General features: G+C 27.9%; 1 protein-coding gene across 22 annotated transcripts in view; it reads left to right on the forward strand.

The window, feature by feature from the left end:
* LOC107442536 (uncharacterized) overlaps nt 1-14403 on the forward strand; it is a 287072-nt gene that overhangs the window by 211261 nt on the left and 61408 nt on the right. For all 22 annotated transcript variants that reach the window (XM_087163362.1, XM_087163373.1, XM_087163363.1 and 19 more), the window contains 2 exons: nt 975-1082; nt 13550-13651. In XM_087163362.1, the coding sequence (XP_087019488.1) occupies nt 975-1082; nt 13550-13651 (210 nt within the window). The remainder of the gene's footprint in view (nt 1-974; nt 1083-13549; nt 13652-14403) is intronic.

The raw sequence follows: 14403 nt of genomic DNA on the forward strand, positions 1-14403 counted from the left end.
AAATACTTTAGTCTTTTCTTATCAATTAATGTAACGGCTAACTTTTTATTTCAATGCTAATGTAGACTAATTAGTTCACTGTTTGTCACACTTAATCGAAGACAAACATCTATTTATAACTCATTATTATTAATGTTTTACTGCAAATATGTTTCAGTTACAGGGTTATAATAATTCTCTCAGTCTTGTTGGGGATTCGCGATCGCCTAGGTATTTTCAAACCTAATATTTATTATGCGGGGTAGGCTTTATTTTGGCTATGTTATATTTCTATAACTTGCCAATTTGGGTTATTATTTGTCTATTATAAATATGACATTTTTAATATGCTAATTCTAACTTAAATAAATCAAATTTTTACTTAAACGATTTAATTTATTTTTCTGGAGACAATATTTCAAATATGGCGTCATCATAACTACCGACATCATAACAATCGACTTTTTTTTAAAACTAAGAATTGAATTGAATGTAGGGTTTAACGACTTCGTGCCATTAAACCCGACTCAATTCTTAGAATTTTTTTTTTTTAAACATTGGTAGTCACATGAATATTTTACTTTTTTCATAACAAGCAATAATGAGAAGATATTTCATACCGGTTTTTACACTTTTTCCCGCCTTTCACAATCCAAAAATTAAATAGATCAAAGGTTTTACCGTCAGTTTAGATATGCAAATAAACTATTCAGGAAAATCCAAAAAAAAATTTAGTTGCAATGACAAATGTGTTTTTTTTTTCATTTAAGCTTTATATATATGGTAAGTAATCATTACTGTATGGTCAGGTCCTAAACCAAGTCCGCGTATTAATCAAGGCTGAATGATGATTTGGTATTGCTTTTTCTTTTACCTTAAAGAATCTATAATGAGCGATTATCCCTTTCTGCTTTGTTTGAATTTATGAATGAGAGTGGTATTTTTCAGTCATATTATCCAAACCCAATGTAACCTTGATTTAATTTTATTTACAGAACCATGTAAGCCTAATCCTTGTCAAAATGGGGGAATTTGTAAGGAAGTTGGTACAAAATTTGGATGTGAATGCAAAGATCATTATGAAGGTGATAAATGTGATTTAGGTAAGTAAATGTATATGTTTAACTTACCTACAATTAGTTTGGATATGAAGATTTCAATTTAAAGTTATAAGGCTGACGCTAAAAAAACAAGAAAAAGAAGAAAAAAAAATCGTTTGTGTTAACCACTCTCAAAGTTCAAATCCGTAGACTTGATTCGAATTCAACCCAGAAAACAAGGTTTTCTGTATCTATGCTATCATTAATTTTTAATGCTCAATTCCAAATTTCTACTGCAATTAATGTAAATATCACAGATTAAGTTCGTATTTCATGTGTATCCATCTAATCATGGCTGTATTCATTTTTCAATGGCAATTAATGTAAATCTCTGATCAAGTTTGTACATACTTCTAATCATGGTTACTTTATTATAATGTTACCACATTGTTGCATTATTCAAAATGTTTTATTCACTGTATATAATTTTCATAATGAATGGGGTAGGGGCCGCTGCACGGCCTAGGCACCCAGTTTTTTTAAACAAAGAACGAAAGAAAACAAGGGAACATTGGAACGAACTAGCTTAGGTGGAGATTATTTGCATGGAATGGAACCAACCCACATTTATAATACACGGGGTTGAAGACCACGAAAATCACCACTGAGGACATTCGAATACAAAACTTAAGATAAATGCAGTACTGCAGCGAAATAAATGCGTGAACTTAAGTTCTTTTATTACAGAAAAAATATTAATGTATGCAATAATAACATTCGACAAAGTGGACCTTGTAGTCAATGTAACACAGTTAAAAAGTTCTAATGACAGTTCTAAAGAAAATGTTTAAAAAAATTAGGTCAGCAAGTATCGCAAATTTTAGTGTGTAAAGTTATTAATTATGGCTATTTATGTCCCGGAAAAGGTCGTAGTAAAACTATCTTATAAGTAACTTTTTAACTAGAAATAAAGATATCATAACATAAGTACTAAATTGTTTCCTATGGTAGGAAATAACTGTTAATAAATTCTGCGAATCTCGGTTTTTGCTTATGCAATTTAGAAATTAAATGGTATAACTGAATGCCTTCACACCGTTTTTATAGGTATTATGCTACTATTATGTTTAACCATTTTACGAAAGAGCCATTTAAAAGAAAATCTCTTAAAAATTAGAAAGTGGCAATGTCTAAAAATTTGTTTAATTTACGTATATCATTGGTTTGTCAAATTGCCACTACAAATTCACTTCTCAAATATATATGATGCATTTCTCTCAATAACTATTAAACAAAGCCATAAGGCCTCAAACGTCCAGTTCCGTTACAACGAACGAACGATTACTATTAAAATAGAATTTGGGTTTATGCGTACAGCTGGTTCACTTTTTAAATAATTTGCGCAGACTAGTTATAAAAAACCATGCGGAGGCTTCCTGATATAGGAGGTGAGAGTTATGTCTGACTAAATGAGTTCCATTGACAGAACCGAAAACCACTACCCTTTTTTGGAAAATAAAAAAAACTATTGAGTGGTAGCCATTTAAAATTCAAAGCTTTCAGAACTTTTCGTAATTTTACCAACATTTTAAAAGCTTTACCACTGATATGTTGGAGTCCTAGTCATAGTGTTTTGATTTTATTGGGCACCTAGGCCACGAAGCGGCCCCTATCCCATTCATCTGGAATTTTAGAACAGTTTTGGTTGAGCAATGAGGTAAGCAGGCAATGGAGTTGCTTTTATGAATGTTTCAAGCTCTTTGCTTGAATAACTAAAAAAGAATCAAAAATAAATTGAGCAGCTTGCTCTAAACTGTGTTTGTTTGATTTTGAAGTTGTTCAGAATTGTAGCAGCATGAGTAAACGTTATTTTCAGAAAGGTTGATGAAGTTATTTGTTTTGATAGTTATGATATGAGGCGTCGGAGGTGAAATGTGCAGCTATTGGTCTGTAGTTTTTGTCTTTGATATAATTTTCAAATTTAAAGATTTCATTAAAATTTGCTGTTTTACATTCTATGGCTTTATCGAAAAAATCTGCGTTTAGCTTGTATATATGCTGTGATAGAGTTGGTATTTTGAGGTCTGCATGTATATTGGTATTCCGGATGAACCATCTTGCACAGGTTATTTTTCTAAGGATCTTGTTTTGGCATTGGTTTAATTTCTTCAGTAGATGTTGAGGTATCGTTGTCCAGGCAGGTGAGGCATAGGTAAGTATTGAGCGGATCATTGCTGTATATAGTAGCTTCTTTAGTTTAAGTGACTTATTCTGATTATATATTAATGGTTGTATGGCTATTATTGCTGCATTTGCTTTATCTATTGTGCTTTTGATGTGATCATTCCAGTTGAGTTTGCTATTGATTATAAGGCCAAGATAATTTGCTTTTTTAACTATTGGTATTGGTATGTTGAACATTTTTGGTTGAAGTTGTGGAAGTATTTTAATTCTTCTTTTTTGTATAATTAATATTTGTGATTTTCCAGCATTTACTGCAGTTTTCCATTTTAAGCACCAGTCTTCTATTTCGTCTATATGGTCTTGTAGTTTTTGAAGAGAATGATTTGGGTTTCCGGATTTAATAATAATACCGGTATCGTCTGCGTAATAGGCTGTTATGCTGTTATAATCGGCTTTGTTTATAGGAAAATCATGAGTGTATGATATGTATAATATCGGTCCCAGAATGCTGCCCTGTGGTACTCCGGCTGTGATGTTTCTCTTTGTGGATTTTTTGTTTTTGATGGTGATTTGAAATGTTCTATTAGAAAGATAGCAGGATAGGAGTTTGATTATGCCGGGTGGAAAATTCAGCTGTATGAGTTTATATATTGTACCAGTGTGCCATACTTTATCAAATGCTTTGGATATGTCGATCATCAGGAAGGCTATTGTTTCTTTATTTATGATTGCTCTGCCGGTATAGTCTATTATTCGGAGTAACTGTTTGGTGGTATCTAGTTTTTGTCGGAATCCATACTGTTCGTCGGGGAGGGCTGTAAGAAGTGGTTTTATTCTATTGTAGATGATTTTTTCGTATATTTTTCCAAGTATGTTAAGTAGACTGATTGGGCGATAACTCTCAGGGCAGCTTGGGTTCTTATTTTTCTTGAGAAATAGAATGACTGATGCGTTTTTCCAGATTTGTGGGTAGTAATTATGAGCAAGGCAGACATTAAAAATATGCGTGATTTTGCAGATGTAGTTGTTTGGTAATAGTTTTATCATCTTATTTTTTATCCAGTCCTCACCTGGAGCTTTATTGTTTTTCAGTTTTTGTATGATACAGCTAACTTCTTGATTATTGGTTGAATTTATTGTTTCTGGGATGAGGTGTTCAGTTTGAAAATTATTAACTTCTTCTGTGAGATATGTTGGAAACAAAGCGGCGTTGAATATGAGCTTTTAAATCATTTATATGCACTGGTGAGAAAATAGAATTTTTTATTTCTGTTACAGATCTTAGACATTTTTGCACTGTTGATTTTAAATCTGCTCTCATTTATCCATACAAGCTACAGTTTTCATAGAATTCAATTCTATGTCTCTAACAAGTATTTAAAAAAATTTACTGAAGTGACGAAATAGATTAATAATAAAGGGGAAAAAACTTTCTGCTGCCGATTTTAGATACTTTTGCACCTTCTGCTCTGCTGATTTCAAATCAGCTATCATTTATCCATAAAAGCTACAGTTTTCATGGAATTTACGTCTATGTTTCAAACAAGGAGTTTAAAATATTTACACCAGTGACTACTAAGTATACCCAATTTTCTACTACGTAGGGAGTGGTAGGAAGAAATCGATAATGCTTGATGCAATGCGTTTAAGTCCAAAAATTTTTTTTTGGTTTTAGGATGACTTCATTCTTAACTTACAACAGGGCTCATGCGATTCTTGAAAGACGCTAGTAGTGGTAGTATATTTAGGCTAATGCTCGAATATATTTCTTATTTTAATATTTCATTTCATCTTCAAGTGATTTAGTAAGCTTAACCCTTTTGAAGGCTGTGGTAAGTATACTTACCATGATATACGTTTTATCACTTTAATTTAGGTTTCCATTTTTCAATAACTTCAGCTTTCTTGAAGTGAGTTTGAATAAAATTGGTAACCATTTGTCACTTTTAAAAAACGTATAAAAATTATAAAATACATAATTCCTTTTGAAGTTTGTAGCATTTAAGGAATTTATTTTGTAAATAAACAGAAATAAAAGTCAGTAAGTTCCTAATAGGACATGTTAAATATATTTACCACCAAAAAAATGGCATTTTTATAAACTAAATTAGTTATTTTTTTTATATCAATTACTGTTCTTAAAACAATTTCAATTCCAGAAATGCTTTAATTTACCTTTACTAGAAATAAAGGGCCCATTTAAGGGTTAAACTTAAACTGTCTAAAATATCTGGGCACCTGAGTCAGCTTTGCGGCCCTTTTCTCATTCATTGATTTAGTAAGCTGGAATTTTCATGCATATATATACTTTCCTTGGAAAATCATTTTTAGTGGTAATTGCACAAAAATTAAAATACCAGCACATGTTTTATTTTCACTTTTTAAAATTTTCTAGGCCCGCGGAAGCACAGTTCTAATTATTATTGTTTCTATTAGTTTATTCTTCAACTTTTAAAGCAAACATTAACCCAAAGATTATTGTTTTCTTACCATTTAAAACCGATTACATAAAAGATTTACCACTTTTTACCGCTATCTAGATAGGGTGGGCAGAGAGAAAAATGTCGAGAATCAATTCTAAAATAAGTTTCTAAAATAAGTTCTAAATAAAAAATCATTAAATAAAACTAATTTACCACCTCGAATTGATTCGACATACTCAAACTGAGCCATTTTGTTTGCATGTAAATCTTGGAGCCAACCTTAAAAAGAGATAAAGATAGTGATGTTATCTCTTCCCTCTTTTACAAACAAAACTGGAAATTCAACTCTTTATCAACCCATACCCAATATAACAGGTGCTCATAAAAGAAATTTTTTTTGTTTTGTTAATTTTTAATACTTTTTGTCCCTGTACTGATTCACTCTTACTCTTTCACTTATTTTACACTACAATATTTTAAATCGTTAATTTTTTAACTGGAATTTTTAAATTTTTCTCATTATTTTAGAATAATTTAAGTCAAAATAAGTGAAAATATTATATTTAGCATTTTAATAATTTATGATTGCGAAGTACAAAATGAAACACCGTTGTTTTTCCTGCATTAAAATTTTCTAAACATGACGCTTCCAACCAATTTTCAAATGTGCACTTTTTTAGAGCTAAATTAAGAAAAACAATTATTCATTATTGAAATTACAAAATTAATTATTGATGTACTTTTGAGTAAGAATTATTGATACAATTTTATAAAAAAAAACTTTCAAATAACGCTTTTAAAAAAAATGCACAAGTTTTTTCCTGATGATGTAAACAAATTTTTAGTAACTATTCGAGTATTTTTTAAAGTTAAAAAATACCTAAATATATTTTTGCTTATAATTAGAGTGTCAGAAAAAAATAATTTAAAACGGACACCACTCTCCAATCTCCGTCAAAAGATTATTAATATGCTACCTTTGTAATTTTTCGCCTACACTTTACGACGACGACAAATGAATCAACTGCAACAAAAGCATTCATTAAAAAAAAAAAATAAAAAATAATGAAAGCATTGCTTTATAAAACTGAAGTGCCACGATTAGCTCTTTTTTTATTATTTTGTAAAACTTTATGAAATAAAGTATTCTATATCTTTTATTCGACTTATTTTTATACGATTCTAAATAGAAATATTTGTGCGTAAACATCTTGGCCTAACCATTAAAAAAAGCATCAAAAATAGATTTGTTTGAAATTATAACAATTTTAAGCAATATTAATTAAAAGCAATATTATTTGAATAATATTGCTTTTAAGCGTATTCAATGTCGCAGTTGATTATTGTTAGAAATATTAAATAATTACAAAATTTTTTTATCAGATTCTAATACTTTCACTTCAGATAACTCAAAAAGGAAATTGATTTAACTATGCTAAAATGGTGAAGGATTAATTATGGAAAACTGATTTAATTATTCATAGTTGCAATTTAAAGTTTTCCACACATGAAAATCTTACTCTAAGTGTAATAGAAAGAACAATTTGTCTATTTAGAATAAAATATTATTCCTTATTAAAAATTAAAGAAAGCTGATATTTAATAAAAAAAATAATTAATTTCTGCTAGTTTCGGACTGTAAGCAATCTAAACAATCAATAAAATAAAATTCTAATAAAAAATAATTAATTTCTGCAAGTTTTTGACTGTAAGCAATCTGAACAATCAATAAAATAAAATTCTCACGATATAATAAATTACCCAAAAGAGCTAAAAACGGATAGTCATGACTAGGACTGGGCGATATTAGAAATTATATATCGTGATGCATCGTCAGTTTTGCATCGCGATATAGTATTTTTGTATTTTGTATCGCGATATAGTATTATTTAATTTCATTTACTTGTAAGGCACAGAAAATCAGATTTCTATCAAAACTCCATACTCAAATTGATTTAAATCAATTTATAAATTTGAAGATATATATGTTTTGCTTAAGAAAGATATTAAATAAATTGACTACAATGTACAAATCTTGCTTAAAATATTTATTGAAAAAATGTGTGTAGATACAATATTTGCACCTCTTTATTGTTTATAAGGTATAAGCAGTCTTAATTTAAGTTAGATACTTTACTAAGCTTTTAACTAGAAATCAAAGATTCAAAAAGTCTTTCAATAGGATTCAAAGATTCAAAAGTCTTTCAATAGGATTCAAAGATTCAAAAGTCTTTTAAAACAATAGGTTCATGAATTTATTCGGAAATCAATTAGTTTAAGTGAATTAAATTTTGAAAAAAAAAGTTTGAAGCTATAAAAAATAATTTTACTAAATGAGCCATAGCCAATTGAGCAAAATTGAAACTACATATGAAATTTTTATTTTGAAATAAAAATATATGAACATTTCCGAATGTTTAAATGATAAAAGATGCTCTGTTTTTTCGAACATTAGCCCAGTACTAAACACCCTCTCTGTCGCTTTTGAAACATCACTAATTTTTATTTACTATTATTATTTCACATAAATAATTAAGTTCGTTTGACTAGAGCGAGGTTCGAATTTTAAACTAAAAAGTAAACATAAGTTTTGTTATAATTTCTTAAAAGTTTCGCTCCTTGAAAGATTTATCAGTTTAAAAATAAGAAGGGAATTTTATAAATATATCTAGTTAAAATTATTGAAAGAAAATTTAGAAAATTTAAAAAAAAAAGCTTGTTAAAAAATTCATTATACGCTTAAAACAAAGTGTTAAAAACTTTGTTTATTTTTAAAAAACGCGTTTTTTACAAATCAATGTTTTCTTGTACTATTTTGCTTAAATAATTACATAATTATTAATTTCGATCGCAATCTTCAAATTCTAAATGAAAAAGTAAACGCAAGTTTTGCTACATTTTCTAAAAATGATCACGAAAATAGCGAAAGATTTCTTAATTTAAAAATAAATCAAATTGAAATTTATCATTATATTTACCCAACAGTATAGAAAGAGAATTAAAAAAAATAAGTTCGTTAAAAAATATTTGTATGTTTAAAACAAAGTCCTAAATAAAGTTAAAAAAACGCTTTTAAAACACCATTTTTTTATTATTATTATATCACATAAATAATTAAATCAAATTGAATAATGACCGAATTATGAACGAAAAACAAAGTAAAGTTTAATTTCTTAAAAATAAAAACAAAAGAATTGTGATATTTGATAATATATTTTAATTAACTAATAATATTAAAAAAATTTTTTTTAAAAATTATCATACTCTCTAATAAAGTGCTAAATGATTAAATTATATAAGTATAATATTTTATACATATGTTAGCATATTTAGTACTACTTACTTAAGACTCCATAAAATAACCTTTGGATAAACGAATATTATAATTCAATGCAATTTTTTTTATTTCATTTAAAATGTTCTCGAGATATTTTAAAATACGCATAAAGTTAAAGTACGTACAAGAGTTCAACCATATTTACGAGATAGCGATTACCTCCTTCTTTTAGGGATATCAAAAATCGAAATCCGTCAAAGAAAATGTATGTTTATTTAGAGAAAAAATGTTTTTGTGCTTGGTTTAGAAACTTAAAATATCGTCTACCCTTATTAATTAGCAAATTTGAGCTCACCCTTCAACCGAGCCATTTAGGTTGAGTCTTAAAATATTAAGATCCGACTATTCGACCAAAAGTAATTCAGGGTGGTCCGTTTTATTATGCACTGCACATATGCATATTTATTTTTATATATATTTAAATATAAATGCATTCTTGAAACTTAAAATAGGCGAGCAGTTTTTTAAAAATAATTAACGTGATCTCCACTGGCTACGCTCATGATTAACACAACAGAATTTTTAAGATTTTTTAAGGACCGTTTGCACTGAATGTGATTTTTTTCGGATGCGACAGAAATCCTCAAAACTCACTAATCACGTTGCCGCTCGCGTGCAAAAGTGCATCCAGTGAGGATGGCGTTGTAACGAATAGTAAGGATACTTTTAAGAATTTAAATTAAAGATAGATAAAATTCGTAAATTAATTTTCCTGCTGGATGTGAATAATTAAACATTCAGTTTTAAAATCGCTATAATTAAAAATGCACATTAAGGACACATTTTTTTAAACAAAATATAAGCCATGCAACCGTAAATTTGTTAAATTTATATATGTTATATTATATTTGTTAAATTATTATATATATATATATATATATATATATATATATATATATATATATATATATATATATATATATATACATATATATATATATATATGTATATATATATATATATATATATATATATATATATATATATATATATATATATATATATATATATATATACATATATATATATATATATATATATATATATATATATATATATATATATATATATATATACATATATATATATATATATATATATATATATATATATATATATTTATAATAATTTAGTCCGCGTAAGACTATCTACCTTGCTAATGAATTGCCCACAATCAATAAATGCTCTTCATTTTGTTTTGTTTTAACAAGGGAAAAAGATAAAATAACTTATAATTTATGTAAATATTTAACCATTGCTGCCTTTGTGAATGTCTTTTTTTTTTAAAGAAAACAATCATATTTTGCGTTACACGTAAGGGGAAACCACGAAAATATCATTCAGATTGCTTGACGCTTAAAGAGTTCCTGCGAAATGCTCAGTAATCGTAATGAATTTTATGCAATAAATCATTTTTTAGCGTCTTTGACAGACAGCCAATTATTTCGGTGAATATAACGAGGTGCTCTTCATATTTTTTTGTAATTTTAAATTCATCCCAAAAATCAAAGTAACGCACAATTTAAATATCGGCGTAAAACAATGTTTCTAAAAGTTATAAAAATAATTTATTTTAACCAAGATTAAGTTTAAATTAAAATAATCAAATTTTGCGTTACACGCAAAGGAAAACCACGAAAATGTTCTTCGGATTGCTTGGTGGTAATAGGATTTCAACTAAATGTTCATCCTTATCTCAATGAAATAATTTTTTATAAGCAACCATTTTTGATTATTATTTAGGCCTAGCCGTTGTGGCTCAGAAGATCAGGAGTCTTCTTGAGGTCAGGCTAACCGTGGGAGGTTTTCTTGGTTTTTCTCTCCATGTAACGCAAATGCTGGTTAGTTTCATCAAGAAGTCCTCCACGAAGGCAAATTTCTTTCAATTCCTGAACCAGGACTATCCTTGTCTTCTGGATTGAATTTAAAATTGAATTTACGGAGTTGAACATCAGTAGAAGTAAACACAAAATTAGGTCGGCTGTTCGACGACGGTTATAAAATTATGAAACAGATAATGTATCAATTTATTGAATATAAACGAAAAGCTCTTCTTTTTAACTCAACCAGTAAAACAAAATAAGCTACAATTTAAGTATCGAAATACAATTATATACTTATGAAAGCTATAAAAACAACTTATTTTAAATAAAATTAAATTATCAAATTTTGCGTAACATGCTAAAGAAAACTACAGAAATGTTTTTCAGATTGTTTTTATCGGTAATAGGCATTCCAGCCAAATATTTATTATCTAAAAGAAGTTATTTTTAAATAATCAAGTTTTTTTTCTTCCCATCCTTGATAGATGGTTTATCATCTTTGTGAATATAAGGAAACGTCATTATTTTTAATTCAACCCAGAAATCAAAATTACTCATAAGTTACTTGGAATACAATAATAATCATTAAAGTTATAAGAATAACTTATTTCAATTAAGACTAAATAAAAATAATCAAATTTTGCGTTACATGCAAGGAAAAACCACAAAAAAGTGTTTTAGATTCCTGAACGGTAATAAGATTCTAGCTAAATGTTCTTTTTCGCAATGAAATTATTTTTTTAACCATTAATTTTTTTAATCATCCTTGACAGACAAATTGTCATCTTAGTGAATGTTGTGAGACACTTTTCTTATATTTTTAACTTTTAACACGACCCAAAAAATCAAAGTAACTTGCAGTTTAAGTATCAGAGTAATATAAAAGCTATTGTAGTAACCTATATATTATGACCTATATATAACCTATATATTAACTTATATATAATAGGATTTCTTCTCAATGTTTATTATAGCAATGAAATTATTTTTTAATAATCAATATTTTTTTATCATCCTGGATATATAGTCTATCATCTTAGTAAATGTTGTGAAATGCTGTTCTTATTTTTGTACTTTTTTCACTTTTTTGTACACAACGCAGATATCAAAATAACTTGTAATTGAAATAGAGGAGTAAAGTCACATTTTGAAAGACTTTTTGAATGAAAATAATTAGAATTACCATTAAGCATAAATGAAAGCCAGAAAAACGCTTTTTACAAACTAATTGAACGCTAACAGATAATAATGAGAATATATATCAGCAATTATCATCATTTTCCAATTTCTTGTGCATTATATGAAATTTAATGTTTTGGGCAGCTCGATTGCTCACTAAAATGTTATTTATTTTATTTATTTAATTTAATTTATTTATTTTTTGTAAGTACATAAATTGTGTTTTTTTTATTTCAAGTATTTGAATTTAGAAGAATGATATAAAGAATTAAATTTTAAGAACATATTAGTTACTTTTTTTTTTAAATTTTAAAGTTTACAAATTATAAATCTTTCAAAAATTCGAGATAAAAAATGTGTTATAAAATTTGCGAATTTTCCTATTTTTCTGCAAAGAGACAGAATGTTATGAATTAATATTAATCATTACAACTTATAAAAAAAGGACTAAATTACATTAAAGAACAGCTCACTCGAGGGCGTGGATATAGAGTAAAACTAGTTACTAGATCAGTGCTGTCAATACTAGTCACAACTGATCTAGTATTTCGATTTTTGGTTTCGATTTGTCGAGCATGCGCAGCTAATTCCTGTGTAAGAGGGAAGGTGTAGTTTACAAACATATCACTGGCGAGATTTTTGACTTCATATTGTTATGCCAAAAATCAATCTTATGTCAACCCCTGTACTTGTTTTCGATGTCAGTATACCTACCTTAGGAGTTCCTTTCATTCTGTAGGGGTGGGGGTAAAGACCACAGGTGGTATGTTCGGTGAAACACCCCTAGAATCTCCTAAAAATCCCTTGTGCATCCGAAAAATTCCGCTAGTTTCACTCTCCCACTAAAGGAAGAATTAATCAACTATGTGTCTCAAAACGTTGGGAAATCGGTTTTCCATTTGAGAGCCTTTATCGTCGTTGGCATCATAAAGATTTGGCGAGTAGTCATCTACGGGAACAGGTGCGGTTTTTCAATAGAGCTCCTCCGCCCACCTCATCAATCATTCAGGTAGGGGAGAAACTTTTAGGCGAGATCTATAAAACAGCGTTAATTCAAAGTATAACTAAATAGTTTTATTTTGGTATTCAAAAATTATATAGCATTCAAAGTAATGGTGAAAAAAATAAATCAAACAATTACAAATCCTCCCACAAATAAACTGCTAAAGAATTACTTTGATTACCAGTTTCATCTTTTTACCATGATTGACGCGCTTTTATCTGGCACGTATTTGTGACAGTCGGCCCGAAAGGATTAATGGAAAACTCTTTTCAGCTTTTTACCATTTCTTTTGAATAAATCTAATTTTGATTTCTTCTATTAAAATTTTTTTCATGCATTTCAGTTTCTTAAGTTACACAAATAATATTTGAGTTTAAGATATATCTTTATTTCTTAAGCAGCATTTTAAACGTGACCTGTAACTAATTACGTGAAATCAGCTATATTATATATATATATATATATATATATATATATATATATATATATATATATATATAAATCTTTCATGAAAACTATTTTTGGTTTTTAACATTTTTTAAGAAAATATTTTACAATTTCTTATAATTTTTATTGTTTAGAATGTAATTGCGAAAATGGGCACTGCAAGAGAAATAAATCTGGACAGGTTGTCTGTGAATGTTTACCAGAATATGGAATGTATAAAGATAGGATTTGCAAAGGTATTTATTTGTGTTGTTATTATGCTGCTTAGCTTATATTAACTTCCATCTAAGTAAAATAAATAATAGATTTTTTTATGCCTTTAAAATATAAGCTATTTTATTACTTTTGTGAGTGTAAATTTTGCAGTTATTCTTACCGATTACCTATCGAAAAATGTTTTTAATTAATTATTAAGTAAACTATTAAGCAAAATAATTAAGTAAAAAAATGACCAGCTCCTCAAATTTAGATTAAAAATAAATTTTATCCAACACATGCATAATTGCGAAATTTTAATTTCGCCGAGGATAATTTTCTCTGGCGGTAGAAAAACGATTTTTTTTTTGATTAATGAACGGAAAATCTTTTTTATTTTGTAAAAAATTCAAAAAAGCAACATATAATCATTATGCACTTATATAAATATTAATCAATATGCAGTGATGATTGAAATTTACAGCCACTTTATGGATTTACAACCACTTTAAATGCAAAATTGAAATTTTTCTCCGAATGCATATATCAGGGCTAATAAAATCACCGGATAATAAAATCAGCCGCGTTATAAAATCAAATCGGCAAGAACCGAATCATTACAATGTTAATACAAGTTAAAGACATCCTTTAATAAAATCAAAGCCGCAGCTTCAATTGCTTGACTTGAATGAAGTTTGGAGAAACCTATCTCACTCAACAAGGGGTTGAATTCTTATCTTACTTTTTAATGAATGAACCATAGAAGGGAGAGAAGTTTCTTTTGTTATCCATC

Source organism: Parasteatoda tepidariorum, chromosome 5 (genome assembly GCF_982258835.1).
Source record: "Parasteatoda tepidariorum strain Cologne lab strain chromosome 5, Ptep-v5.0, whole genome shotgun sequence".
Lineage (NCBI taxonomy): Eukaryota > Metazoa > Arthropoda > Arachnida > Araneae > Theridiidae > Parasteatoda > Parasteatoda tepidariorum.